Here is a 26,021-nt window from a genome sequence, read left to right as displayed (position 1 = left end):
GGCTGTAGCAAAGATGTAGAATGTGTTCAATGGATTAAAAAAAAACTGAAGAAAACACAGCTTGATAGGCATAAAGTGGTACATTTGTGCTAAATGTTCCCAGAGAGTTATTAGCTTTGTCATGTTTTAAACTAGTGTCACTATACAAGAAAACGCTGAACAAAGCTTGGACCTGATAAATCTTAGTTTAGCAAATTCCGATATATCTTTGAGGCTTAAGATATAGTCATGTGATCATATATAACATTTTTTTCTATATTTCCTTCAGTTACAAAGCAAAGGCAAAATGATTACAACCTAGACTAGAGTATTTCATACAGGCAGTTAGTGCTGTTAGCATTCTGCTAACATCATGTCCAAGTCTTGCATGTTTAAAGACAGAAAACAAAAAGGTTGTTACAGCCGTCTTCTTCCTCTAACTTCAATTATTAGCACCTTAGTAATACTGAAAATAACAAACTTGGAATATTCAATCAGTAACAACATCCACACTGAAGAGTGTTGTTACCACAATTGACATCGTCTTTACTGATCTGAAAAAAGGATCATATTTCTCAGTTTGTCTGTCCGGTCAAGGCCACCGGAGCTTAAAATCATCTGCTTCCAGTCACCACCCAATGAGTAACTGACTGAAATAGATCAGAAGTATATTTTAAAAATATGACCACAATATTCTGAATTAGGTGTCTCATTGTAATTTACATTTATAGGAAATGCATAGTGTACTCACTGCATGGATTTACATGGTACATGTTGGAATAACCTAAGCGTTCGCTAATTCTCTTCGTATGGCTAACGGTGGGAAACGTTTACAGGATGTGTAGATGTGGAAAGTAGACTGCGTTCCTTCAAGCACCTGCCAGTCTGTGCCACTCTCTGAAGCGCGTGACGTTGATGACTTGTATTGTCAGGGACCGCTGGTTCTGCGGTACTCTGTGTACCCTCTCTGTTCCGGATCAAAATATTCCAAAGATGTCACTTGATCTGAGGCGATAAGGTTCCAACATAGCAACTGTTACTGCTGTTGATGTTGGCCGAGGCGAGCCCTCCGTCGTCACGTGAACACATGTCTTCAATCCAGTTGTTGTGCATGCGGACGAACCCTTCGTCCATCACCAGCAGCTGGCCCGTCTCCACTCTGCTGTGTCCGATGTCCTGTGGACACAAGCGAGTGGAGGTGAAACCCGATCCCGCCTCGTTAACAGCTGCATGGGCCGTGTAGCTCAGGAGGGCACTTCATGTACATATACTCACAATAAGGAAAAAAGTGGAACCCCAAATAAAATTTTATTTGTAAAACCTAGGCAGGCCTGTGCCCCCTGCGCAAGGCACTGCTTCAAATCGGCGCTCCATTTGGAGCTCCCACGGGTATTAGGCGCTCTGGTGTTGCTGCCTTCCCTCTTCACAAACTCACACAAACTTCCTCTCCCTACATCCTTCCTGCGGAGCACTAGCTGTCTTTGTCAACGGCCGTCAATCTGGAGGCAAATTTTGGCGAAGAAAAGCCGGAGGGCGTCAAAGGCCAGGCCTTCTTTGTGTTGCGTCTATTCACACCGAGGCACCGGAGTCTGGCTCCTCCGCAGTCTCACACAGTTTTTGGAAGGCAATAACCCCAGTAAAACCTCTGCGCTCCTAATTTAAAGGGCATTGATGTCCTGTAAACATCCAATTAGCTATCAAATAACTGTAATCTTTACGTCTAACGGCCAACCTCAAGCCCTTAAAGCTGTCTGCTTCGGGGCTGCACCTCTAACACTTATTCAGTTCATTTTGGGTTATTAATACCGAGGCAGTTCACAACAAACATCTCAAGGCACATCAAAAAACATCATGCTCAGTCAAGTTTAGTTTATTAATCAAATTGGCACTGTACCTAGTCACTGGTTTGCAGCATTCATGCTTCCTTTATGAGCATGTAGAGCTTTGCATTGTGTTGTTGACAGGCCATTGTACAAATAAAATTCTAAAAAGTTTGCTTTGGTTTGGGTTTTCAAGCCTCCTGACCCAAAACCTGCTAGAACCACCTGGCACTGCAGTAACAGTCACGTAGGATTTGTCTCTAGTGAATCTAAACGATACAGATGTGGCCCACTCTTTGCAAATTAGCTCAAGTTGAATTAGAATGAATGAAAATTAGTTTCCACGTCTCAGTTGGTTTTAATTTTGCACTTTGATTAGGCCAGTGGTCCAAAATCACCAAGTTGAGAGTGCGCAAGGGCCGCAATTATTATTCTTTTAATGGACAATGGAAAAATACATTTCTTAATACATGTTTTAAAACTTTTATCTGTTAATTAATATTTAGTATGTTGTACATTGAAAATTTTCACAAAGCAAGCAAAGTATTGAATTGTTTATAATAAAGGAATTCCCCAAATGTCCTGGAATTTTTTTATGTTTTACCCTTTTCTGTAGTTTTATCAGTTTGTGGTTTGGGGTTTAAATGTTTTTTTTTTTTTTTAAAGCTGTAGCTGTATTAATAAAAGAGAAAAAGTTTTTTATTTTAGGAAAATCTTATTTGTCAGCAAAACTCATATCCTAACACATGCGTCGAACTCGAGGGCTGGGGGCCAAACCCGGCCTGGAATAACTTTTAATGTGGCCCTCACATGAACAGAACCTTCAAATTAAGAGTTGTGCGCTTAATTTTTTTAAGACACTTTTATCCGTAGACCGCCAAATTACATCAGTGTGAAAAGATGTTCAGTATCATTCAACATGGAGAGTAAGTGATTGAATGCATAGAAAACTCTTTACTGATATTTTAACAGTTTTTAATGGGTAGCTTTATCAGTGCATTCTGCCACAATGGGCCCTTGATTTTCAAAGGATCACGCCGGAAAATGAAAATGAGCTTCCGGCTTTTGAACTTCCGCCTCGGTCTCAAGTCTTTTTGTTGCTCCTAACAGATTGTCTTCCTGGGTTTCCCTGTGTGTAGCTACATCCATCTTATCACGAACCCTGGCAAGCTTCCCAACCCCTGCTGAGGAAAAGCATCCCCTACAGCACAACGGTTCACTTTGATCTGTGTGTTCAGGGTGATGTGCAGTGTCCGTCTCACGCTACGCAAAGCGTTTTGCACGTGAGCCAAAAAGTTCATTTTCTTCTAGTATCTTCTTCAACATGATTGCTTTTGTCCCATGGATGAGTTCTGGCACACTTTACAACGGCCTATCTATGTTTTTTTTTTCCCTCAACAGTGGCTAATAGCTGTCCTGCCAACATATTCTATTAACTGCTGAAAATGTTTAATGCTTGGGATATTATTTAGCTTGGTCTTCATGATGCTGTTTGTTTGCCAACAAACCTCTTAGAACGTCACGGAACAGTTGAATTAAGCCCGGATTACACGGAGGTGGGCTGTAATACCTAATGAGGTCACTTCTTTAAGTAATTTCTCGCACTGGACTTTATTTAGAGTCAATTTTAAACACCATATGACCTTTCACCTCAGAGTTCCGCACTACGTTCTGTTGGACTGCATTATAAAAACGCCAAAAAACTCGAGCAAGTTTATGGCTGCAGTGTGAGGAGAAACTGGGAAAGTCCAAGAGACAGGATTGCTTTTTGCATTGTCTCGTCCTTTTACATCACTTTAAATCCAAATATTGGATTGTTTGTTTATGTGGCTGATCACGGCACCGTCTGCATAATTACTGGGATGCGGTACATCAAGGATTAAAAAAGTTGTTTGTAGAAAGATTAACTAATAATCCCGTTAACGACATTTTTCATTCCACTTGCAACGCACGGCACAAGTTTTAGCTTTGCTGCGCACGGACAGGGACGATGCCGAATGAAATGAAAATCCATTTTTAATGAAGTTACAGCTCTAGTCTCTCTCAGAGCTGTGTTATTGATCACAGTCACTGAGTGCTGCATCACTGAGTGGATCAGATTTAAACTTAAGCTTAGGTTTGTAGCTCATACAGTCAGATTCTGGATCAGCTGCAGCTGTCTGATTGATTTTTTATTTATTTATTTTAGGCCGACCTGTGAAGACACTGTTGCAGACAAAATGCGACAAAAGACAAACACATGGATGAGTTTCTCTAGATCTTGCAGGGACATTAGTCCTTTAGTCCTGGACTTGTTCTTCTTGTGATAGAAGGCTGACTTTGTAACTGTCTTTATGTGTCTCTGAAGGTGCAGTCTGGTCCTCCCTGGGAACAAATAAGCTAAATCTGAGCAGCGTCTCAAGACCAAAGTACACCTTTCAGCTTGTAGAACCAGCGTCAGCAGCAGTAGTTCCTGTAAATGTCCACCACTTTGGTTTGTTGGGCATTTGTATATGCATATGTGTCGTATGCAAAGCTTTTCAGCTCAGCCTAGTTTCAGGCTTTCACTGGAGCTTTGTAATGTCGTACTTTTTTACTTTCCCTTTCGTTCTGCTGTTTGGGTTCACAGTTCTGCTGCACGGCCCGGTTCAGAACCAGCTGGAGGGCCTCCCACCTGACCCAAGAAAACTTTGGGTTTCAAAAATGATTTTTTTTCCCCTGATGCTGCAGCTCAAAACAAGCCCACCTTATCATTCCTGTTTGTTCTGATGTCCTGAATTTGGGTTTCATCCACATGTGGTTCTCTGTAGTCAAATGTTGGTTTCATCAATCCTGTTGGTATTATGGGTTGAGTTTGTTTCTTGGGGGGTGGGGTGGGTTCTTCCCAGGGGGCTTTCTTCTGGCCCAACCGGAACATTTTTCCACTGTTATAAACTTTACATTCTGAGACCTTAAATAAAACTTGTGGGTTTTTTCTCATGGCCTTATAATCTTTTTTTTAGATCGATGCTTTCCTCCTCCACGTTGTTTTGTCACTAGGCTGATTAATAGATCCACAAACTGTCTCCACATTAGCTTTTATAGAGGTCATCATGCTTACTGATGATCAGCCGATCAATGCTTTCCAATCAGCAAGACCTGGCAGCTTCTCTTTTATAAACAGTGACTTTGGCGTATTTTGGCTCTCACTGTAAATATGGCACGCTGTTGCTAAAGTCACACAGTAAATATTAACAGCAATAATTTGTCTTACTGCACCCCTTGCCAAGATGGATGGATTTGAAGTGAGCACCCATTTGAGAAATGGCTGTTCATTTTTCAAGGTCATGTTTTCACCATGTCGCGCTGCTTACATTTAGAAATGTCAGAATTCCAAACTAAATATTTAATGTGGAGCTAAATATTTAGTTTGTGGACTAAATATTTAACTTCCAATTTAAATATTTAGTTAGAAAGTTAAACATTTATCTTTGATATTGATCTAAATATTTATTTCCCTAACTAAATACATAACTTGTCAACTAAATGTTTAGGTCCAAGCAAAAATATTTAGCTTATCATTAAGCCGGTATTAAAATAAAAAATGGGACCTCTGTAAACTCCGCTGCTCGCTAATTAAATATTTTTGTTAGAAGACTAAATATTTAGCTTTCTGGATATTTAGTTTGGAAAATAAATATTCAGTATTTAGTTTTAAAATTAAATATTTAGTTTGGAGCAAAAATATTCAGTTAGTTAAATAAACATTTAATTTGAACTAGTTTGAAAACTAAATATTTAGTTCGGAACTCTAAATGTATGAATAAAATCGTGAAAATGTGATGTTGAAACATCAAGAAGCATTTTCTTTCTGACTGAAGTCTCTCAGTTTTCCTGGTTTTTGGTGTTAATTTAACTCTTACAGAGTTATTTCAAAAATAATTTGAGTAGTTATAACTTTTTCAAGCGTTAACTCTGAAAAGAGTTCAAGTAACACCCATTCTGATAAGGACCAAATAGACTCGGCACAGTGTTGATTTAACTCTGCAGAATGATTGCTGTTAAATTTTTCACTGTGTAACTTCACGTACTGCGGCCCACGCGTAAAGTATCAGAGTCAGATGAATCCTGTTTCCCTGTCGTTCCCGCAGAGCGAGCCATCGCCCGGCATGAGGTGCGGGAGATCGAGCAGCGGCACACGCAGGACGGCCTGAGGGAGCGCGAGGCGGCGGCGGCCGCGTTGACCAACAGCGAGGACGACTTGGTCATCATCTACAACCGCGTGCCCAAGACCGCCAGCACCTCCTTCACCAACATCGCCTACGACCTGTGCGGGAAGAACCGCTACCACGTGCTGCACATCAACACCACCAAAAACAACCCCGTCATGTCCATACAGGACCAGGTAGACAGACAGGCAGACTGGTTTAATACAGTGAGGCAGACAGACAGACAGACAGACAGACTCTGGTGTAATCAGCATTTTCTGGTGTGTTCAGGTGCGGTTTGTAAAGAACGTGACAGAATGGAGGGAAATGAAGCCGGCGTTTTACCACGGACACGTCTCCTTCCTGGATTTTACCAAGTAAAGAAATAATTTCTGTTCATGTTTACGATGGCAGACTGCTTATGTACCAGGAAATCCAACCTGCTGACCCTTTGGGTCTTTAGCTCCCCCTGGTGGTCACTTAGAGATCCAAGCTTCAAACTGTGAATAGGGGCATGCTCGTCCCATTAGTTTAGAATATCATGAAAAAGTCGTTGCAGTAGTTCAGTTTAAAGAGTGAAACTAAATAATAATATATGAACTCATTACACACAAAGAGATGTGTTTACTTGACAATACCCTCGTCCAGTTGCCTGACTCAGCGAATACTCCTCAGGTTTGGAGTGAAGAGGAAGCCCATCTACATTAACCTGATCAGAGACCCCATCGAGAGGCTGGTATCTTATTATTACTTCCTGCGGTTCGGGGATGACTACAGACCTGGCCTGAGACGCAGGAAACAAGGAGACAAGAAGGTAAAAAAACAAAAAAAACATGCCAACATTGCCCTCTGAAGCCTGCTTCCTCTCTGTCCCACTTTTCTGCCGAGTCATGTTTCTGAGTCATATTGATGTCAGATGTTGCTCTGAATGCATGGTTGGACATAGATCACTAAGAAAGGGTTAAAAAGATGCACGGCTTTGTCCCCTGATGCGTTTTGTGCGTATTTGTTTCAGACGTTTGACGAGTGCGTGTCAGCCGGCGGATCAGACTGTGCTCCTGAGAAACTCTGGCTCCAAATCCCCTTTTTCTGTGGTCACTATTCTGAATGCTGGTAAGAGTTCCAGTTTCACTCCTTATTCCTCTTTGACAGCAAACATTCTGGTTACCGTTCCCGTGGAAACACTGGACATTAATAACTCTTAGACTAAACTCAACCTGAGGCTAGCACAGCTAAAACTAGATATTCAGCTGTACTCTGTGAAAAAGACCAGCTTTTTTTCCTCATTGTCTGACATTAAATCAGAGTAAAGGCTTCCCGTCTTTGGTTAGTTAGGATTGCCAATTGTATCTCTAATTGTTAAATGTTGAAACATTAAAGGACATATTATGTCACGTCAACTTTTTTGGACTTTACATCATTTTATAATGGTATTCCCTCATCAAAGAACATACCTGGAGTGTTGCCCCTGTATCTCCCCCCTCAGCTCCTTCAGACTAGCCAGCAGCAATTAGCAAACACCTGGTGTAGCTGTGCATCTGCTGAGTTTGTTATAGGAGCTACTTCTCAGTGCAACGTTGGTAAAAACATTGTTAGAGGGTTAATAGAGGAACCATGTTGTGATGACTTTCTGAAGGCGGAGTTTCAGAAAGAGCAAGAGTTTCTTAAAGAGACAGAGGCCCAATTTCAAGACATTAAAGTTAAATTACTTTTAAGTCGTATTTGATCTATCTATCTATCTATCTATCTATCTATCTATCTATCTATCTATCTATCTATCTATCTATCTATCTATCTATCTATCTATCTATCTATCTATCTATCTATCTATCTATCTATCTATCTATCTATCTATCTATCTATCTATCTATCTATCTATCTATCTATCTATCTATCTATCTATCTATCTATCTATCTATCTATCTGTCTGAGGTAGAATCCTGCAATTTGAGTTTAGAAGTAAGGATTACTGAATATGTCTGGGCGCACTGTAAACTGTTATAGGAGAGAAAAGCAAAACGTATAACATGATGTCAGTTTTGTTGACTGATATCAAATAGTAATAGTTGTTGAATACAGCCTGAAAGCAGCCGTACTCGACAAAACAGTCTCCACATTCTACCCTGTGGCACATGATGACATTTTCCTTTATTCCAGTGGACTGTGAATGTTGCTTTATTTGATGTGAATTCTGCAAAAATGCTTTTTATAGTCAGCAGTATATTTATTTGGGATGGAACCAAAACTGCGCTCAAGGAATAAAGATATCCAGCTGAAACTAGAAGTTTACATACAGCAAATAAAAATATACACACACATTTTTTCTCCCTGCCTGAAGTTAAATCAGACCAAACCTCTCTTGTTTTAGGTCAGTCAAAAGTACCAAAATTATTTATATTTTCTAAATGTTGGAAAACCTTTATTGAGAACTTTTGTAACTTTCTTCGAATTCCAAAGTTCACATGCATTTGGTCAGCATCGGGGATTTAAACCGTACGACATAAACCGTTTGTATGTAAATGTATGTAAACTTCTAAATTCAAAGAAAGTTACAAAAAAAAAATCTGTAAAAAATCCTCTGAATAGGTTTTCCAACATTTAGCAAATAGAAATAAGTTTGGTAATTTTGACTGATCTAACGTGAGAGATGTTTGGTCTGATTTAACTTCAGACAGGGAGAAAGTGTGTTTTTATTTGATTATTCTGATTTCAGCTGTGTAGATATATGGATAATTAATACAAATTTTAACAATGCAGACAAAAATAAACTAATACAAGTATTTTAGTAAGGCCAGCGTTGAATCTTTTCACAATCAGGAAACATTTTGGTTGTTTTATCTAATGAGTAAAATTACCAACTAAAACATTGTCTAATTTAAGAATAAGCATCAATCTTTGAACATTTTTACCAGCTACTATAAGATGCTTCCTAATTTTTCACTTCTTTTATATTTCTGTTTTTTTTCCTACAGCCTTGCATTAAAAAGGACAAGATGAATGTTTTATACTTATTTTTTGTTTCGGTATCGTTTTGTTATCTCTGCTTGTAAAATAGTTTCTAAGCAGCAGCTTTATCAGTTCACGCCGCTTCACAATGGGCCTTAAAGTACTTTGCTCTCTCCTCCCAGGATCTTTCAGTGCTTTCACCTTTGACCTCATCTCTGTATTTATGTAACCATCTCACCTTTGGCATTGCTTTTATTCCTGCTGTGACTCTCTGACACCTTTTACTGTCTTCTCTAGAGAACGGGATGGAAAGCTGAAACAAACTAAGAAACATCTGAAAAGCAGCTGTTTTTTTTCTCAGCCTCCATTTTGTCCTCTGGGCTCACAACACGCTCTTGGCTCCGTCCCTCTCAGCGCATGTGTTGGTGGCGTCTCACTCCTGATATGTTCCTATCCACAGCCCCTCCATCCCTGCTCCTATCACCGCATATTTTTTTACTTTTATAGTTGTGAGCAGCAACCGGATCAGAAATGGTCTTATCTTGCTTTTCTCCCCGTCAACCCAAACAAAACTCGATGTGTGCAGGAACGTGGGCAGCCAGTGGGCGCTGGAGCAGGCCAAATACAACCTGGTGAATGAGTACATGCTGGTGGGAGTCACCGAGGAGCTGGAGGACTTTGTGATGATGCTGGAGGCCGCGTTGCCACGGTTCTTCAGAGGAGCCACAGAGCTGTACAAAACGGGTAGCGCAAGCTTTACTCTGTCGTTAAATCCTAGTGCCGTCTCAACTCCTTTTGCTGGAATAAACAACTATCATGGCTTTTTTTTTTTTAAATCTAACTGGAGGGAAAAAATTCAGATCTTAAATATTTAATCAAATAGCCAGACTTCAAAAGGGCAGATTCTTAAGACGCAGCAGGAGAAACTCCTAGCTCATATATTATGATGCCACCTTCCTCCCTGGCTCCATCCAAAAAAATCACCACCTCTCTTTACCAAAAGATGTTTTGGAAGGTGGCGATATGATTATGTAAAATACTCTGGGGAAAAAATAAGAGACCACTTAAAATTCTCTGATTTTACTTTTTATAGGTATTCGTTTGAGTAAAGCTAACATTGTTCTATGAGCTACTGACAACATGTCTCCGATATTCCAAGCAAAAATTTAGTTTTGATTTGCAGAAAATGAGAAATGGGCAAAATAATGAAAAAAGATGCAGCACTTTCAGACCTCAAATAATGCAAAGACAACAAGTTCATATTCATTTAGAAACAACAATCCTTAAAATTTTAACTCGGGAAGAGTTCAGAAATAAACATTTGGTGGAATAACCAGGATGTTTTCAATAAGGTTCAGTGCAGTGGGCTCTGAAATTTTTTCCAGAGTTGTATTTTCACCCAACAACTCCGTAACCGTAGTAACCAACCTCACCCGGTGAAGTTGGCTGGTTCTGTGCCAGGGATGTCTGTGGGACCTCTGGAAATGATGACGACGATGATGCAAAGAAGGATTTTACATAAATTCAAGAAAATTGCCAACCCTGGCAATCTTTATGAGGTAGCTTTAAAAAGAACTTCAGTCAGAGGCCTCTTCATATTCACTGTAATACGGACCACTACAGGAGGTCTGTCTTGCCAAAAGCCGTCACCATTTACAATAACTCTTTGAAGAATTTGAATTAATATGAGTTACAAAAACATTTAATTTCCCTTTGGGATCAATATTTACTGAATCACCATTTCATTCCATCAATAAATGTTTTTTTCCCTGATATATTCCACAGCTAAATCTGGTCTGACCAGTTATTAGTGTGTTGCCTTTTAATGGCCAGGTAGTGTATTTAATGTTGAAGTGGAAGGAAAATGTTTGACATTTTACCACATTAATTACTGACTAGTTTTTAAAGTAAGTAAGTTTATTCCAACCCATTTTACTGCCTTCAGAATTTGACTTCTTAGAAAACTGAGTCCATTTGTGTGTAATTTGAGTAATTCAGTCATTTCTGAGACAATAGAGATAAATCAGGTAAATCAGAGGTTTTAATGGTGGATAGGTTAGAAAATGATATCCTATCTTGTGAAATCAAAAGAGCACGGCACGACTGCAAACATACCGCGACATGACCGTCTTCCCGAAACTGACACTCGGTCAACACGTTGACTTTTATTTCCACAATTCTTCTCCTCCTTTAAAACTGGCTAGAAAAAAAGCCTCAAGATGTTTGTCACAAACTGTAAAAGAAACACAGCAAACATGGAAAAAGTTGCTAAAAAATAGACTGAACTTTTTAAACCTTCTAACACATCACTCTGAATGCATCACTCCTCCTTTAGTGGGGAAAGGCAAACCGACAAAAAAAAAAGTCATAACTGTTTTTGGGGTTTTTTATGCGAACAGACACCTAACTTGTATCTTCTTGTCTTAAAGGAAAGAAATCCCACCTGAGGAGGACCAGTGAGAAAAAGCCGCCCACTAAGGAGTCCATTGCCAAGCTGCAGCAGTCAGCCATCTGGAAGATGGAGAACGACTTCTATGAGTTTGCGCTGGAGCAGTTCCAGTTCGTCAGGGCCCACGCTGTCAGAGAAAAAGACGGGGAACTCTACCTGCTGGCTCAAAATTTCTTCTATGAGAAAATCTATCCCAAAAACTGAAGAGGGGACTCCCAGAAGAGCGGTTTTGAGTCTCCTGTGTGTGTTAAGTTGACTCATTCTGAGGAAACGGAAGCGGAGAGACGCGCCGCCGTTGACTTGCTAGATTTGCGATGGAGGACTTAATGTAGCGCTGCTACGTGACGGGCCCGTCTGTGGCTCGGCTGGCTGGTCGGGGAGCTTGTATTTCATCAGCAGGTTGTCCTCAGCAGCTTCTCCACTCTGTTTTCCTTCCACAACAAAATCAGAGGAGCCCTGACTGGACCGTGGATCTGGTTTGGACCTGGTTCTTCACTTAACCTGGGGGGGGGAATCACTGGCTCTGTACTGTTTGATTGTGTTTGGTTGTATTTTAGCTCTTTGCAATGATTTGTTGTTCATATGTGAGGACTGATATTTTCCACAGTGAGATGACATCTTCATGCCTCACCACAGTGACTAACTTAAAGAGACAGTAACGGTAAAAAGCGGAATACTTTCTTGAACCTAAAGAACATTTGTCTGGGTTTATTTTGTTTGTTTTATTGGACTATTTACTGGGGCAGGTGTGTGTGTTTTATACTTTACTTGATGTGTGACTCTTGTAAACGAAGGATGCTTTTAATGTTATTGGAGTGTGTCAGAATGTTACAATTTCTCTAAACATTTCAATCCATTTCGTTCCCGCCAGTGGGTTGCATAACTTGTAGAGATGCACAGATCAGTGGTTTGTGGCCGATTCATGAATAACAATTTTTTATTTTTTTCAAAAGGTTTTTGTCGGCTCTAGTGACGTTTATTTTGCAGTTGTCAGACAGAAAGGTGTGTTATGAGAGAGGGAAGACATGCAGCAAAGGTCATCGAACTAAGGCCTCCATACCTGGGGTCACACTTTACCACTGACCCCCATCAGCAATTTTTGTAAATTGTTTTGACCTGCAAGTACCAATTTTGGTTTGATTTCCTTTAAGAACTACCGAGAACTACTTTTTTAAAACAGTGTTCAAATTAGTTTGCATTTAAAATAGATTGGAACGGTCGCTAATTATTTATGTCCAGAGCAGAGGTGACGTCACACTGTGTGTGAGAGAGAAAGAAGTCACTGTAAAACAGGGTTTTGTCAGTCACAAACAAAGACAAAAGGGATTACAGAGGGATTTTAATTCTTTTGACTGCTTTGTTAGCTATTAGCATGGTTAGCTTAGTTAGCATTACTAGGTTAAAAAGGAGTGTCGGTGTGTATTCAGTACATTAGCTGTGAAACTACAGCACTATCTCAATTGTTATTTGTAATCTAAAACAGTCAGATTAGAAGGTCAGAAGGATAAAACAGCAACTTTGTTGCAACATGTTCCTCCTCCCTGGATTCTACTAAAGTTCGCTTTATGTCAATTTCTTCCTTCCACTACTTGGGGGTTGGGGGGAGAAGTCCCGAAGGTACGTTTGAATTGACATCTCATGGCAGACAATTTTTTTGTTTAAGTCCAGAAAAGGTCCGGTGTGAAAGGCCCTCAAACTGCAGGCAGCATTTGGAGTGAAACGATCAGCATCCAGTGAGCATCCAGTCTGAATGACCGGCTGACAGGAGATCGTTTTTCTTGCTCACTTTTGTGCTTCCTCCATTTCAAAACACCTCATTGCTTCTGGAAAAAAAGCTAACCTCTGAGTCTTCTTTCCTCCACAACAACTTCCGCACTGAAGAATGTTGCTGTCAGTGGAGTCTTTCAAATTTCTAGGTTTCTGACCACCAGTTGGTCACCAGCCGATTTCTCTGTGCATCCCTAAAGTAACTTATGATTATATATAATTTTGAACATTTCTTCTCCTCAGCCAACATTTTGTTTGTGATGTGGCTGAATTTTAACGTGACTAAAAATTTGCTTGTCTTTCTTTTTTATATATATATTTTGCTCCTACAGGTTGGCAGGAACTTGATGTCAATTTTTTTTTTTTTTTTAAATCAATCTATTTCATTGTGGAAACATCTCCCGGCATAAAAATATGGAACCTATAATCATAGAGGAGGTTCGTCAGCAAAATAAATAAATAAAATAAAGCAGAAGAAATTACATTAAACATTAGAAAAAATTATATTGTTGTAATTAAGTTGATTTTTTTTTTATCAAGCAGAACAAAGAATTATGGAATCACTCAATTTTGAGGAATAAATTATGGAATTACCATGGTTACAATCTGATGCCACAACTTTTACCATCTCTATGTGTTTGAGCTTCAGGTAGCCCCCCACCCTTTCTCCCAAATGTCACCATATCTGGATCAAACCGCTGTTGTTGGTGCTGATATTTTGAGTAGGAGTGTGGGACCCAAACCAAGTTCTGCTTAAGGCCCCATATAACTTTGGGTCGGCCCTGATTGGAGCAATTGTTTGATGATTTCTTTAAATTGAATTGTGGCACATTTAGACCTCTACGAGCCAGATCATGAACCAGTTATTTTTGTGTCATACCTGTACTTTTATATTTTGCTGCTGCGAAGTAAAACAACATTTACCCTCTTTAATTGTATTTTCTGTATTATTTTTGCCTGGATTTGTAGAGAACTACAGCAGAGAAATGTAATTTCCACTGGAAGCTGGAAACAAAGCAGGACCTTTGTAATGTAAGGTATCTTTTAACCATAAAAGCTTGTTTCACCATGCCACCTTCAAAAATGTTTACTATAGGAGATTATGTTGCCAAGGCAACAAGCATCACATATAGATTACCAGCAGGTTTTTAATCTCACTTTGATGCTCAGCTGATTAGCGCTGCATAAACCGGATCATTTTTAGAATAAACTAGCCACACAAAGAGGATAATATGTTTATCTGTGAGCTTAGCTCTTGTCACATTATGGACACATAATGTCACATTACGTACTTAAAGGCCTGCGGACTGATCAGCTGTAGAATCCATTCATTTTTGTGTGCCTTTTCTCCAGTTCTCGTTGCTTTGCAGCTTTGTGTGAAGGAACAGAAACACAACACTGGCTGTCGTGTGTTTTTAATTTGGTTCTGACAAAAAAAAAATTAAAAAAAAATCAATATACAAAAGACTTTCATGAGACTCTGTGTTGTTTTAATTATTTTCTTGTTCCATGCAAATGTCTGTGCTTCAGCGCCAGCTTCTACATAGCCGGGAATGGACAGATAGAAAGCCACTAGGGTGGCTGATCCAATACAAGACTCATGTCCTTCAGAGATAACAAGCTGCCATGCCAGCTCCTGTGTGTGTGTGTAGGCGTGTGTGTAGGCGTGTGTGTGCGTGTGTGTACTTATTACTTATTTCCACTACAGTTGTTTGAGAGCTCTTCAGATCTGTACAAAGGGTTCCTACAATCTTCAAAAGTACAGAATTTGATATCAAGTCTGGGTAAGTATAGAAAAATGAATATTACACATGGGAAGGAGGATAGTTTAAAGATTCAGATTTTGTCCTTTTATTTCATCAGAAAAAATTTCATAATCTGAATTCTAATGAATTTTCTCATCAGAAACCACTGATAGAATAAAACAAACTCAACTTAGTTCTTATGTGCCATTTCTTTAATTTGTGCTCATAAACCTTATTGGAAGATTTTAATTTGACTAGATTATTTTCCCCATATATATATATATATATATATATATATATATATATATATATATATATATATATATATATAAAACATTAAATTAAAAGAGCAACAAGTTCACCTGTTTTTTTTTAATGCTCTGACAAAATTCACGTCAGCTGATGCTGGGAACCTGCATCACCCAGTGATGTCACTGCCCATATATGATAAAGAACGTTTTCATCAACATCAAGCACACATGCAATTAATAATGTGACTCGTTTTCTACTTAATTGTCCAAACTTGGCAAAATTTAAGAAATGTGTTTATTTTCTTTGTTCTTCTTCATCTGTATTTGTTTTGTGGAGAAAAACATCATTTTTTGTCATTTATTTGGCTTCCTACCATTTTAAATATTAAAAAGAAACTCATCAGTTTTTGACCACAAATAAACTACAATAAGTAAATTATATTTGGTATCTTAGAATTACATAAGCTGGAAAACATTTGCCAAATTTATATGCATAAACAATAAAAGTCTTTTTCTGACTTGCTAGATAATCCATACATAAGATTTTTCTTGTTTTCAACTCATCAATCCTTTTGGTTTTGGAGATACTGACGGATAAGCACTGATTAAAAAATTAACAATGGCTTTCTTGGCTGCTTGACTCCTTTTACTCCTATTTTAAAATCAACGTTCTGGAGCTAGGTTTGTTTCAGATCCCACATAAAATATTTCAATTGCTGCTTTTTGGACTTTTGTGAAAGTTCACTGATTGGGAAATGTGTCTTTATTAAATGTTTAATAATCTATAAAGTCTCACAGAATTTAACTGATCACAGTTCAAATCTTTAAAAATAGAGAAATGTCCCTTTACTGACAAATAAGTCGCCTTCGGTTGGCTGGGTGGAAGATTTAAGTTGGTCAATGTTTTGTACTCAAATGACAATGACGTCATAAAATCCTGGATAAACGTTTAGATTTTTATCTTCAGCATGCTTATTTTCTACATGTTTCATGCTCTGGTTATGTCTGCCACTATGTATATGCAGAATCTTCCCCCCACAGAGAAGCTGTAGCTGATCCATCATGAATGGCGGACTCTAAATTTGACCCAGGTTCATGTGAGAGGAGTCAGCTCAGGTCAGGAGACGTTTATATGAGCCTCTGCTGCTGCTGGTCAGAGGTTCTCTTCGCTGCTCTCAGATAATCCCTGAACAGGCATCATCAGCTATTGTACTCATCCCCATAATCTCAGATCGCTCTCTCGTTACAGCATCCCCGTTTTGACCCTTTGACCCAAATAAACAAAAACAGGGCACTTCCTCCTCTTCTTCTCTGGAAGAGCTTCAATTACAGTCTGCTGTTTATTGCAAGATTTAGGACTAGGGATTGGTATGAAGTTATAAACTGGCTGCTATAGACGAGGCTGTTAAGTTCATCCAGTGTGAGATTGCTTTTAATTTATTACACAGACTGAATGCTGTTCAGAGCATGACCCACCCAACAGCAAGTACAACACATTTATTTTCTTTAAGTGACATAAATTTACAAAAAAAATAAATAAAATTATTTTGTGACCCGTTTGCCGTCTTGATGCTGCCAAATGAAGCTCAGTCGAATATCGCGGATATGCGGAACAATCTTATGATGTGCTGCTTTTGCAGAGCTCAGGTATTTACACCCCTCAAAGTTTTTCAAATTATGTCCCTTGACAACCATCAACTATGAGGACTTTTAATCTGATTTTATGAGATAAAACAAGAAGAAAAACGGTCCACATAATTGCGAATTGGAGGAATGGATGATTTTTTGTTATTTTATTGGAAAAGAAAAGCTCCGTCAGACAGGATGCTGAGGATTTGGCTCTGAGCCTAAATATATAGCTCAAGTTTTCCGCATCCTCTAACAGGACACACTACAGATTTCTATTTCAATTCAACTTATAGGGGCTGTATTACATATTTTTCAGGAACATAGTGCCGTTTCATAACACAATCAAGTAACTATGTTACCTTCAGATGTTGGATGATTCGCATTATTTCCATAATAACTACATCATTGTTAATTTGTCAGCTGTTCAAAGCTGTGGATATTATTTTAGAACCTATCTGTGCTTTAAACATCTAGATTTCTCTCTTTCTGACCTGTTTGTTGTGCTCCTTGGTCTTCATGCTGCTGTTCGTGTTCATGTCATGTTCTCCAATATGTTCTACAACAAATCAGTGAGGTCTTCATAGGCTGTATTTGGACTACGGTTAAACTACACGCCGGTGCACGCTATTCACTAATTGGTTGTCTTCTTAAGGCGGCTAAATATAGCCGCCTTAAATATAGCCGGCTATATTTAAGGCTCCTATCAGAGAAAGACTCCTTTCTCTGATATTCAGAAGTATCAGAGAAAGGAGGGATTAAATACAAATAAATGTCACAATTTCAACATTTATTTGTAAAACAACAAAAAAAAAACGTTGATAACCATGTATTAGTTTCTTTTCAGTTCAGCTCTTAATTTTGCCTTGTAGGCTTCAGTTTTATTTTAGGGGTTAAACTTTTTTTCTGAAGTCATCATGTATCCAGTTTTATTCAACAACAAATCTTAGTTTTATCCTCACTATTGCTTTTCATCCTATGATAAAACTATGTGTATTAACTTTAGACGATTCTTTCCACTGTTTAGCAGAGTTGACTCTAAGGTCAGAAAGTTTGAAGCGCCTCAATACTCATATCTTCCATGTTGATGTTGTCCTCAGGTTGGTGGCAGGTTAGCGCAAGAAGGTAAGGCTCGTGCGCTGGAAGTTGTGGATCACGTGAGTCCCTGTCCGGGCAGAGCAGTCCAGCAGTGGGAGCCTCTGCCGCAACGCTACGGCTCCTCTGGGCGGACGCTTCCATTCTAACCACCGCCTCTCCTTCTCCAGCTACAGTGGGACAGATTTCTGCCGTAGCTTTTTTTTTTTTTTTTTTTTTTTACATATGAGCGCCAGTCCACCCTCCGGGACTCTATCGGGACTGTGAGGCCGCGTCAAAGAAGTGCGAAGACGGCATGGGAAGCCCCGTGTTACCCAGAAGAGCGATGGTTTGGCCAAAATAATCCCGTCTTTCTGTCGCCAGAGAGGGAAACTTAAAACAAGTCCTGTTTTTGGAGTCCCGCCGCCCCTCTCCGCTCTCCCCGTAGGATTTGATTCAAAGGCGAATCCAAGATGGCTGCTGATTCCGTGCAGGTAGGAAAAGTTGACAACTATTGCGAAAAGTGCGCAAACCCCGCCGAGAGGTGCATTAGTAAGTTGGCCAAGAGTTTTATTTCATAAAAGCAGGTCCTCGGTGGTTCCGTAGAGTTCTGTTGAACTATAAGGCCGCCGACTGATCCCACAGGACTGTCTTGGAGCTTTCCATGGATCGAGGCCTGGGAAACAATTATCCAAACTTAAGTTATCATGTAATATTCAACATTTAAGCAGGCTCTTTTGTTTTGCGAACGTTTTCGTGTTAAATTTATGCAGCTCACGTGAAAACACATTAAACGTAGCGCTGCTTTATCTCCACATAAATGATAGTTTACGTTCGGTTCTGATATAACCTTAAAGTTAACGACTCTTCTGTAAACTCCAGTGAGGAGTTCCCGTCTCGCATTGTTTGCAAGAAATCAGCTATATGGAAGGAGTAAACGTAATGTAATTTAGGCAGCGGTTACGTTTAGTGAAGAACTGGTCAGAAACTTTTTAAACTGGTTAAACTTGTAGCCAGCTATATCACTGCCGTAGGGAAAAGTCTAGTTTAACAGCAAAAAAAAAAAAAAAAAAGCCTCCCGGTTTTAAACGGTGTGTCTCCTTGTTGAGTATCAATACTCAGGACCGCGGTTAATGTGGTTTCATTTGAGTGACGTCAGCCCCAGAAGCAGACGTCCCAAGTTTGGTATTACAGTTCGGTGGTCTTAAATAAACACGTTTTAGGTAAACCTGCGTGGCAAGAAGGTTTAAAACACTCAAAATATCTAGACACCATTTTAAAACCCGAGCTTCCAGGGTTATTATTATTGTTCAGTTTACGTTGAATCACGTTAAAAGTGAAACGAGGCATATTTGTTACTAGTGTTGTGTTTTTTGTTACTTTTAGCAAAACGTTTGTATTGAAGTTTCAACCCTTTTCAACAGTTAAGATGAATGTATCAAAAATAGAGGTGGGCGATGTTGACTTCAAAATTTGATCTTGATATTTTGTGGTGCTACGGCGATAACAATCAAAGTGACTATGAAAAAGAGTTTATTACCTATTAGCAGTCCTTTTTTTAGCTAATTGTGTGGATGTGGCTTCCTAGCACAGCAACCTTAGACCAAAACGCAAAATATGCTCTTGAAAAACATTCCCATTTCAAATAGGCTTCTTCATGACACCAGCTGAAGCTACATAATGAAATGTGATTTTTTATATATATATATATCATTAATCTGCACACAGCAGCTGTGTGATGTCAGACTCAATGATTTTTCATATGTAGGCACTTTTAGTCATAAACTAATAGAGACACACTCATTTGATCACTTGTGGCCGATCGATAACCAGTATTGAAAAGTCCAACTTACCGATACCAGTTACAGCTGATTTCAGTTTTCTTTTTAAAAAAAAAAACTAAATATAAACGGCACAGAAATACTTTTTTCCCCCTGTATAGAATTGAAAGTTGATGGATATTTACTGTTGTGTGTTAAAATGTTAAAATATTCATTCGTTTATTGTAACTCCACAGGAGACTTTCTGTCATTGTCAGTCATTATCATTAATAATTCACATTTCGATCCGAGGCAACCTCACAGAGTGTGTGAGAGAGAAATCAGTCACACAGCATTGCGGTTAAACAGGATTTCAGTAATATTTTAAAACATAGATGATTTCAGATCTTGCATTTCAAACAGTCTTTAACGTCTTGTATTGTACTCAGTTTCTCTATGGTTTTCCAATGGAAGTGGTGAACGTTTACCGTAATAGTAAGATTTCTAAAAGACTGCCAACATTTTCTAATCTAGTATGTTCCATGATCAGTAGAACTCTTCTGTTCTAATGGATAAAACGGCGCAACTTTCATGTAGTACTTTGAGCTTCCCCTAATTTTCTAAAGAATTACTCCTTTTTGTTGTATCCAGAATAAAAAAACCCAACATGCCTCTATAGCAGTGTACCCAAAAGTTGTACTCAAGTAGAAGTAGTATTACTTCAGTATGTTTTTACTAAAGTAAAACTAAAAAGTAGCCATCCAAGAAATTACTCAAGAGTAAAAAAACTATTTAGTAAAAAGTCAACTTCATTACTGAGTAACTGATCAAATTATCAATCTTTTAAAATTAAAAATGGCATTATCAGACGGACCAAAATAGAAAGTTAAGTGGAAGTTTTTGGTATTTTTAAGGATGAAATTTTCAATAATTCAGATAAGTAACAAAAAATGACAGTCAGGCAAAGGAAAGGTTTTTCTAAATCAGTTTCTTCCAGTGAAAAACACCTTCCAATCAGGAAGTTGTGTGTGTTAAAACATGGTTGTTCCTCATTCACTGGGTAGAGAATCCAGAAATTTTACTCAATTAAGAGTAGCAATATCTCATAATAAAACTACTGAAGTAAAAGTACAGCATAGTAAAAATACTCCTAAAAGTACTTTCCCCCCAAAAAATACGGTACTTGTAAATGTAACTAGTTCATGTAACTAGTTACTACCCAACTCTACTCTCTATAGAAAATACAGTTTTCATTCTAAAACTTCTCACACCTTCTCTGCTTCCTCTAACATTTCATTTCCACTGAAAATGGCAAACTGGATCTTTTTCATTCGGTAACAACTTCCACTCTAAGGGGTTTTGTGGCCTGGTGCTTTCCCTGATTGGAGAATAATCAAATGTTTAATCTTTCCAATGACCAATAATCATAAATATTATTTTTTGGGTTAGTCATCAAGGTTCTGCAGTGCTGCTGGAGGATTAATTATGTTTGCTAAATCCGGTTTGATAGCCGGAGTAAAGCCGATTGTTTTGGTTCCTAATCATTTGGGTTAAAAATTCTTATCATGGTTATTGTTTCACAAGAAATGATATACTATACTGTAAATGCCCACTCCTACTACAGACCTGTCTACTTGTTGTACTGTTAGTGGCTGCATGCTTTTTTAGATGAACTTTAACCGTTGGCCTCAGCTGGTTTGTGTTTTATAAGCTCTCAAAGGGAACCTTGATTATTTCTCCATTCAGTGGATTGTTTTCTACTGGCTTCCAATAGATGAAGACTCAAGATACAGAAACTGAAGTGATCCCTGTAAGTTAAGTGGTGTATTAAATGTGCTGTACTGGTGCAGAGTTATCAAATACATTTGTAATTCAGTACATTTATGTCTGTGCTTTCTTTTTTTTTAAAGAAACATTTTAAGTCAATTCAGCTCTGTTTTTCTGTATCGTATCAGCTGATACTAATCTTTAGATATCTGTATCGGTATCAAAAGTGATAAAAGTGGACTGGTGTATCCCTACCGGCAACAAAAAAACTTATTCTGTAAAAATAGTCAAAAACGTAATAGCTGAGCTCTTAAAAGTATTCAATAAAAACTGAAATCCTATTTTTACCTCTGTTAGTGGTGAACTTGATAAATTGCACATAAATATTCTACTTTATGTAATCAGAAACTTTTTTTTTTCAGGTCATCTCCCCGCCCCCAATTATCAAAAGATGAAGCGACTGCTGGGTTGATATTTTTCATAAAAAATGAAATTGATGCTCAAAGGCTTTCTTGTCGGTATTTTCTCTACAAGAGAACATTTATTTCACCTGTGAAGATATCGGTCTGGAAGTCATATTCACTCAGTGTACCATGGTATTGAGGGGTGAGATGGCTGCGTACCTGAAAACATGAGCTCTGAGATCTAAGCATCAACAACCAGCTTCAGCCAGTTAAACACGTTTTTTTTTTTTTCCCTCTATTCACAAATTTCAAATCCAGCCTTCGACTCCAACGTGGCAGCTGCATCGTTTCTGATGGTAGCCTTCCTGTTTTTAACATTTCACATAAACTGAAGCCTTTCACTGAGACAAGAGGAGCTGATGCTCTGTTGTCATGTGAACAAGTAGTCATAAAATGGCTTTTTCAGTCCCGCTGTGTTGACTGATTTCCCAGCACAGGTGCGCTGTGTTTTCTGGTACGGTTGCTGTTGCTTTTATTCACACAGTTGTAAGACATGATGGTGGTAACAAATCACCTGGTAACTCGGTTGTATGCTGCTTGGTTCAGAAAGCACGATTATACATAACGTATATAACATAAAATAAATAAAGCATGAAGGTGCTCAGAGTACAAAGGATAGAATTAGACTGAATAGATCTGCCCTTACGGATGGGGAACATTATCACTCATACTCGACATAGATTTTTTTTTTCTATATCAGGACAGAGACAGATATTAATTAGAGTTACTCTACACTTTTCTCTGGCATCTCGGTAAAATAACGTTATATCTTCAGGATATCAGCAACCGGCAACATGTAGTCGTAACACAAACTCAAGTCTTGACAAAAGGATATGCTGTAAAGCTGATTGTTTCTGCTCTATTGCCTTCCTATGCTAATAGTAGCCAAAGTGAACCTACACAAGTCCCTCCAGACCCCTGTGAGGGTGACGCAGGTCATGACTCTCGGCAGGTTGGTCCCTCAGAGCCGTTCATTGGTCACTCTGTGACTTTGTTGCTCCATGTTCACACACGGCCTGCCGTAGCACGTGAGGCATGACCTTTAACAGAAGCTCAAAGAGTGTAATATTACATACAGTGCAATCTGTCCCGAGATATGCTTGGGAGTCTTGCTTGTAGAATCTATGTTTATTACAACGTGTTTCTATTTTTGACCAAAGTAACACACAAGGCCTTGGCCATTGCTGTGCAGCAGGCTGTGGCGAACGATGGATTCGGTGTAATACTCAGATGTTGTGGCTTCTAACGGGAAAGCCTGGCTCTGTAAGCCTGGGCTTCGAGAGTGGCCTGAACTTTTCCATTGTCTTATTGTCTGACCAGAGCTCACATTGTTAATCTGCATGAATTGGAGGTTCAGACCCGGTGTGTGAATTTACTGTCCAATCCAGGTCACTAAGCCACCAAATGAACCCATGAAGGCTATTTTTACTAGGTATGACGTTTGCTAGCAATTTATTTATACAACTCATGTGCTTACTAGCCAGCCACTTAATACTTTACGCTAGTCTGCTGCAGTATGTAACTTTTATAAAAAAAAATTTAAAAGTTGTTTTTTTTTACATATTTGTTAAAGCTTGTTACTATGTTGTGACAGTATGTTTTGAGACAGATAATCTGTAAAAAGATTGATCTCCACCTCCTCTATGAGCTACTGTTGCCATCTGAAGAAATGACCTGCTCATAGTCAAAAACAACCAATCAGAGCCAGGAGGAGGGTCTTAGCTCTGTCAGTCATCCTCATGTACTCTCTGCTAAATCTTCTAATGGCAGAGAAACAACTTAGCGTTACATGAAAATTGGTGGCCATGTTAACTAGCCTAGCATTTCACAACATGCAAGCTAGATCCAGCGTAGCAGAGAGAATTTGGGATGCGGGGAGAATAGTAGAGAGAGGGATGAGTAGCGCTACACGGAGGATGATTGACAGATCCGCCTCCTTTTCTGATTGGTTGTTTCTAGTTAGCACTGGGAGAAGGCAGAGGAGCTAGTTTTTTTCTCACAGATTATCTGTCTCATGACGTACTATCAGATCATAGTGACCGTTTCAGTTTTTAAAAATATTTTAATAAACGTTACATACTGCCACAAGTAGGGCTGGGCAATAAATTGATTTTATTGATCTAATAAAATGTTTGTTTTTGGAAGATTGCATTTTTGGAAATGTGGATTTTTTCACCAATGCACTCCTTTGTTTCCATAGTTCTGAGTGATGTCAGCACGGCCTCTTGTTTACAAGTGTTTCACAGCTGCTATACTTTCAGTTCAACTCTGACAAAGTATTCAGACCAGGTTAAGATTTTTTTGTGATTAATAATACAAGAATAAAGTCATAATATTACCAGAATAAATTTGTAATATTAGGAGAGAAGTAATTTTATGAGAATGCAGACATGAAAATACTGAAAAACTAAAATCTTGAGTGTAAAACACATACAAGGTATGCTCAACATTCCTCATTGTATACTTTGTATGTGTTTTACAAAGTATAAACTCATACCACACTATGTCAGCATTAAACACATTTGTTTTAACACATCAGCATCAAATTATCATCAGTAGCAGAACATTGAAACTATCGTGAAAACCACTGACTATTTTGAAGAAAGCAGCTCACGTACTGAGCTGGTCATATCATATTACGATAAAACGTTTGTTCTTGTAATTAAACAAATTCTCATTTTCTCAATTGTATCACTCAGTAGAGATGACTGAAGTAAAAACAACTTTTTGAAAATATTTTCTGTCATTTTTTTTTTTTTTACAAAAGAAAGTGAGAAAAGAATTTCATTGGACATCGCATGGAAAAAATCTGAGCTTTTATTTTTAAATCATATTCCTCATATCAAGCCATTTTTGTTATTATTATATAACCCGGGTAGTAGTGCATGATTATGGATTGTCTCATAGTAAATAGTGGAGCCACAGTCGTTGAGTCCATCAGTCTTGCGCTGTGTTTTCTTATGAGAGGAAGCATTTGCTTACAGTTCCTGCTTCACTTCTCTTTGAACCCATGACGTCTCATGTTCCTGGTATGACATTTTTTTCCCTCCACATGAGTCGGTGTGTTCAGTTTGCAAGAAATGACAACACCTGCACATGACGACCAGCATCTCTGCCATCTGTGGTAAAGACAGTGGAACTAGAGACCAGAATGGTCACGTCAACGATGTGTGTGTTAATTTCAAATTAAAATGTAGGCCTTGTGTTTGCCGGAGTTGATGAATGTCAGGCTTATCTGATTGGCTTTTCTTGGATTTCCTTGCATTGTTGCACAGTAAAATAGGATCGTTTGGGTGTCCACTGTTGTCCTTATACCACACTGGGCAAACACAACAAGGAGTGCAAACAAATTTCGCACTGGAACGAGCAACAAGAGACCTCTTCCTCCCCCATCCAATCACTCACAACCTCCATTTTAACTGTGAGTCATCAGGGAGAATATGTGCAAACTATACTTTCCTCAAGAAGTGAACACCTAGAGAAGAGAGCCTGGATTTATGGCTGCAGGAGGCAGAAGGCTACTTGTTTAGTTTACCTCTACACTTTCCTTCCAAACTGTTTGTAACATGGGCCAAGAGAATTCACAGGGCAGAAAATAAAACATTTTTAAAAACTTATTTAAAGACGATTTTTCCTCCCCCTGCTCAACAATTAAGAAAGCATGGACTATTTTAAACAAAGAAAATAGTCTTTATTTTACTTTATTATTTGTAGGAAAGGAACGTGTAAATCATTGTAGGTCTAAAACTTCAAGAGGGTTTTGAGTGTTTTTTTGCTTATTGACAGAAAGGCAATCATTTTACTAATTTGTTTTTGAAAAAATAAAAATTCAATCTGTTCTCAGTAATGAAAACATGATTTAGGTCACTTTTCATGTATAATGGCTTTAATAATGTACGGTAGTTAAAAGCTACTGTCGGTGCACCAAAGTCGTCTTTTGTGTAAAAGTCAGTAGATGGTTGTGGTTCTGTGTATCATGAACTAAAGGGAAAGTAAAAATCTCGGTAATTAAAACAGGACAATGTTTCTAACATTTTTGTGAGAAGATTTTAATTTGTGGCCAGCCAGTCACAATAACAGATTCTGCTGGACTATAAATTGTCCCAGTAACTGCTGCGCTAAACGATAATGTTGTTGTTTTGAGGACATTTTTAGTTAATATATTGGTAATGGCATAATAACACAAATTCTCCCGTTCAAAGACCAG

General features: G+C 38.6%; 2 protein-coding genes across 2 annotated transcripts in view; both read left to right on the top strand.

Moving 5' to 3' along the window:
- Positions 1-13,496, top strand: part of hs2st1 (heparan sulfate 2-O-sulfotransferase 1) — a 96,323-nt gene extending 82,827 nt beyond the window's left edge. Inside the window, exons 2-7 of the mRNA XM_005802359.2 lie at positions 5,909-6,162; positions 6,257-6,342; positions 6,641-6,779; positions 6,981-7,078; positions 9,498-9,655; positions 11,341-13,496. Coding sequence (XP_005802416.1) covers positions 5,909-6,162; positions 6,257-6,342; positions 6,641-6,779; positions 6,981-7,078; positions 9,498-9,655; positions 11,341-11,564 — 959 coding nt within the window. The 3' untranslated portion in view covers positions 11,565-13,496. The remainder of the gene's footprint in view (positions 1-5,908; positions 6,163-6,256; positions 6,343-6,640; positions 6,780-6,980; positions 7,079-9,497; positions 9,656-11,340) is intronic.
- Positions 13,497-17,893: 4,397 nt separating this feature from the next.
- pkn2 (protein kinase N2) overlaps positions 17,894-26,021 on the top strand; it is a 41,148-nt gene continuing 33,020 nt past the window's right edge. Inside the window, exon 1 of the mRNA XM_023336144.1 lies at positions 17,894-18,317. Within this exon, the coding sequence (XP_023191912.1) occupies positions 18,297-18,317 (21 nt within the window). The 5' untranslated portion in view covers positions 17,894-18,296. The remainder of the gene's footprint in view (positions 18,318-26,021) is intronic.

Source organism: Xiphophorus maculatus, chromosome 6, assembly GCF_002775205.1.
Source record: "Xiphophorus maculatus strain JP 163 A chromosome 6, X_maculatus-5.0-male, whole genome shotgun sequence".
NCBI lineage: Eukaryota > Metazoa > Chordata > Actinopteri > Cyprinodontiformes > Poeciliidae > Xiphophorus > Xiphophorus maculatus.
Note: the sequence above shows the minus strand (reverse complement) of the source record. Positions and strands in the feature narration are given on the sequence as shown.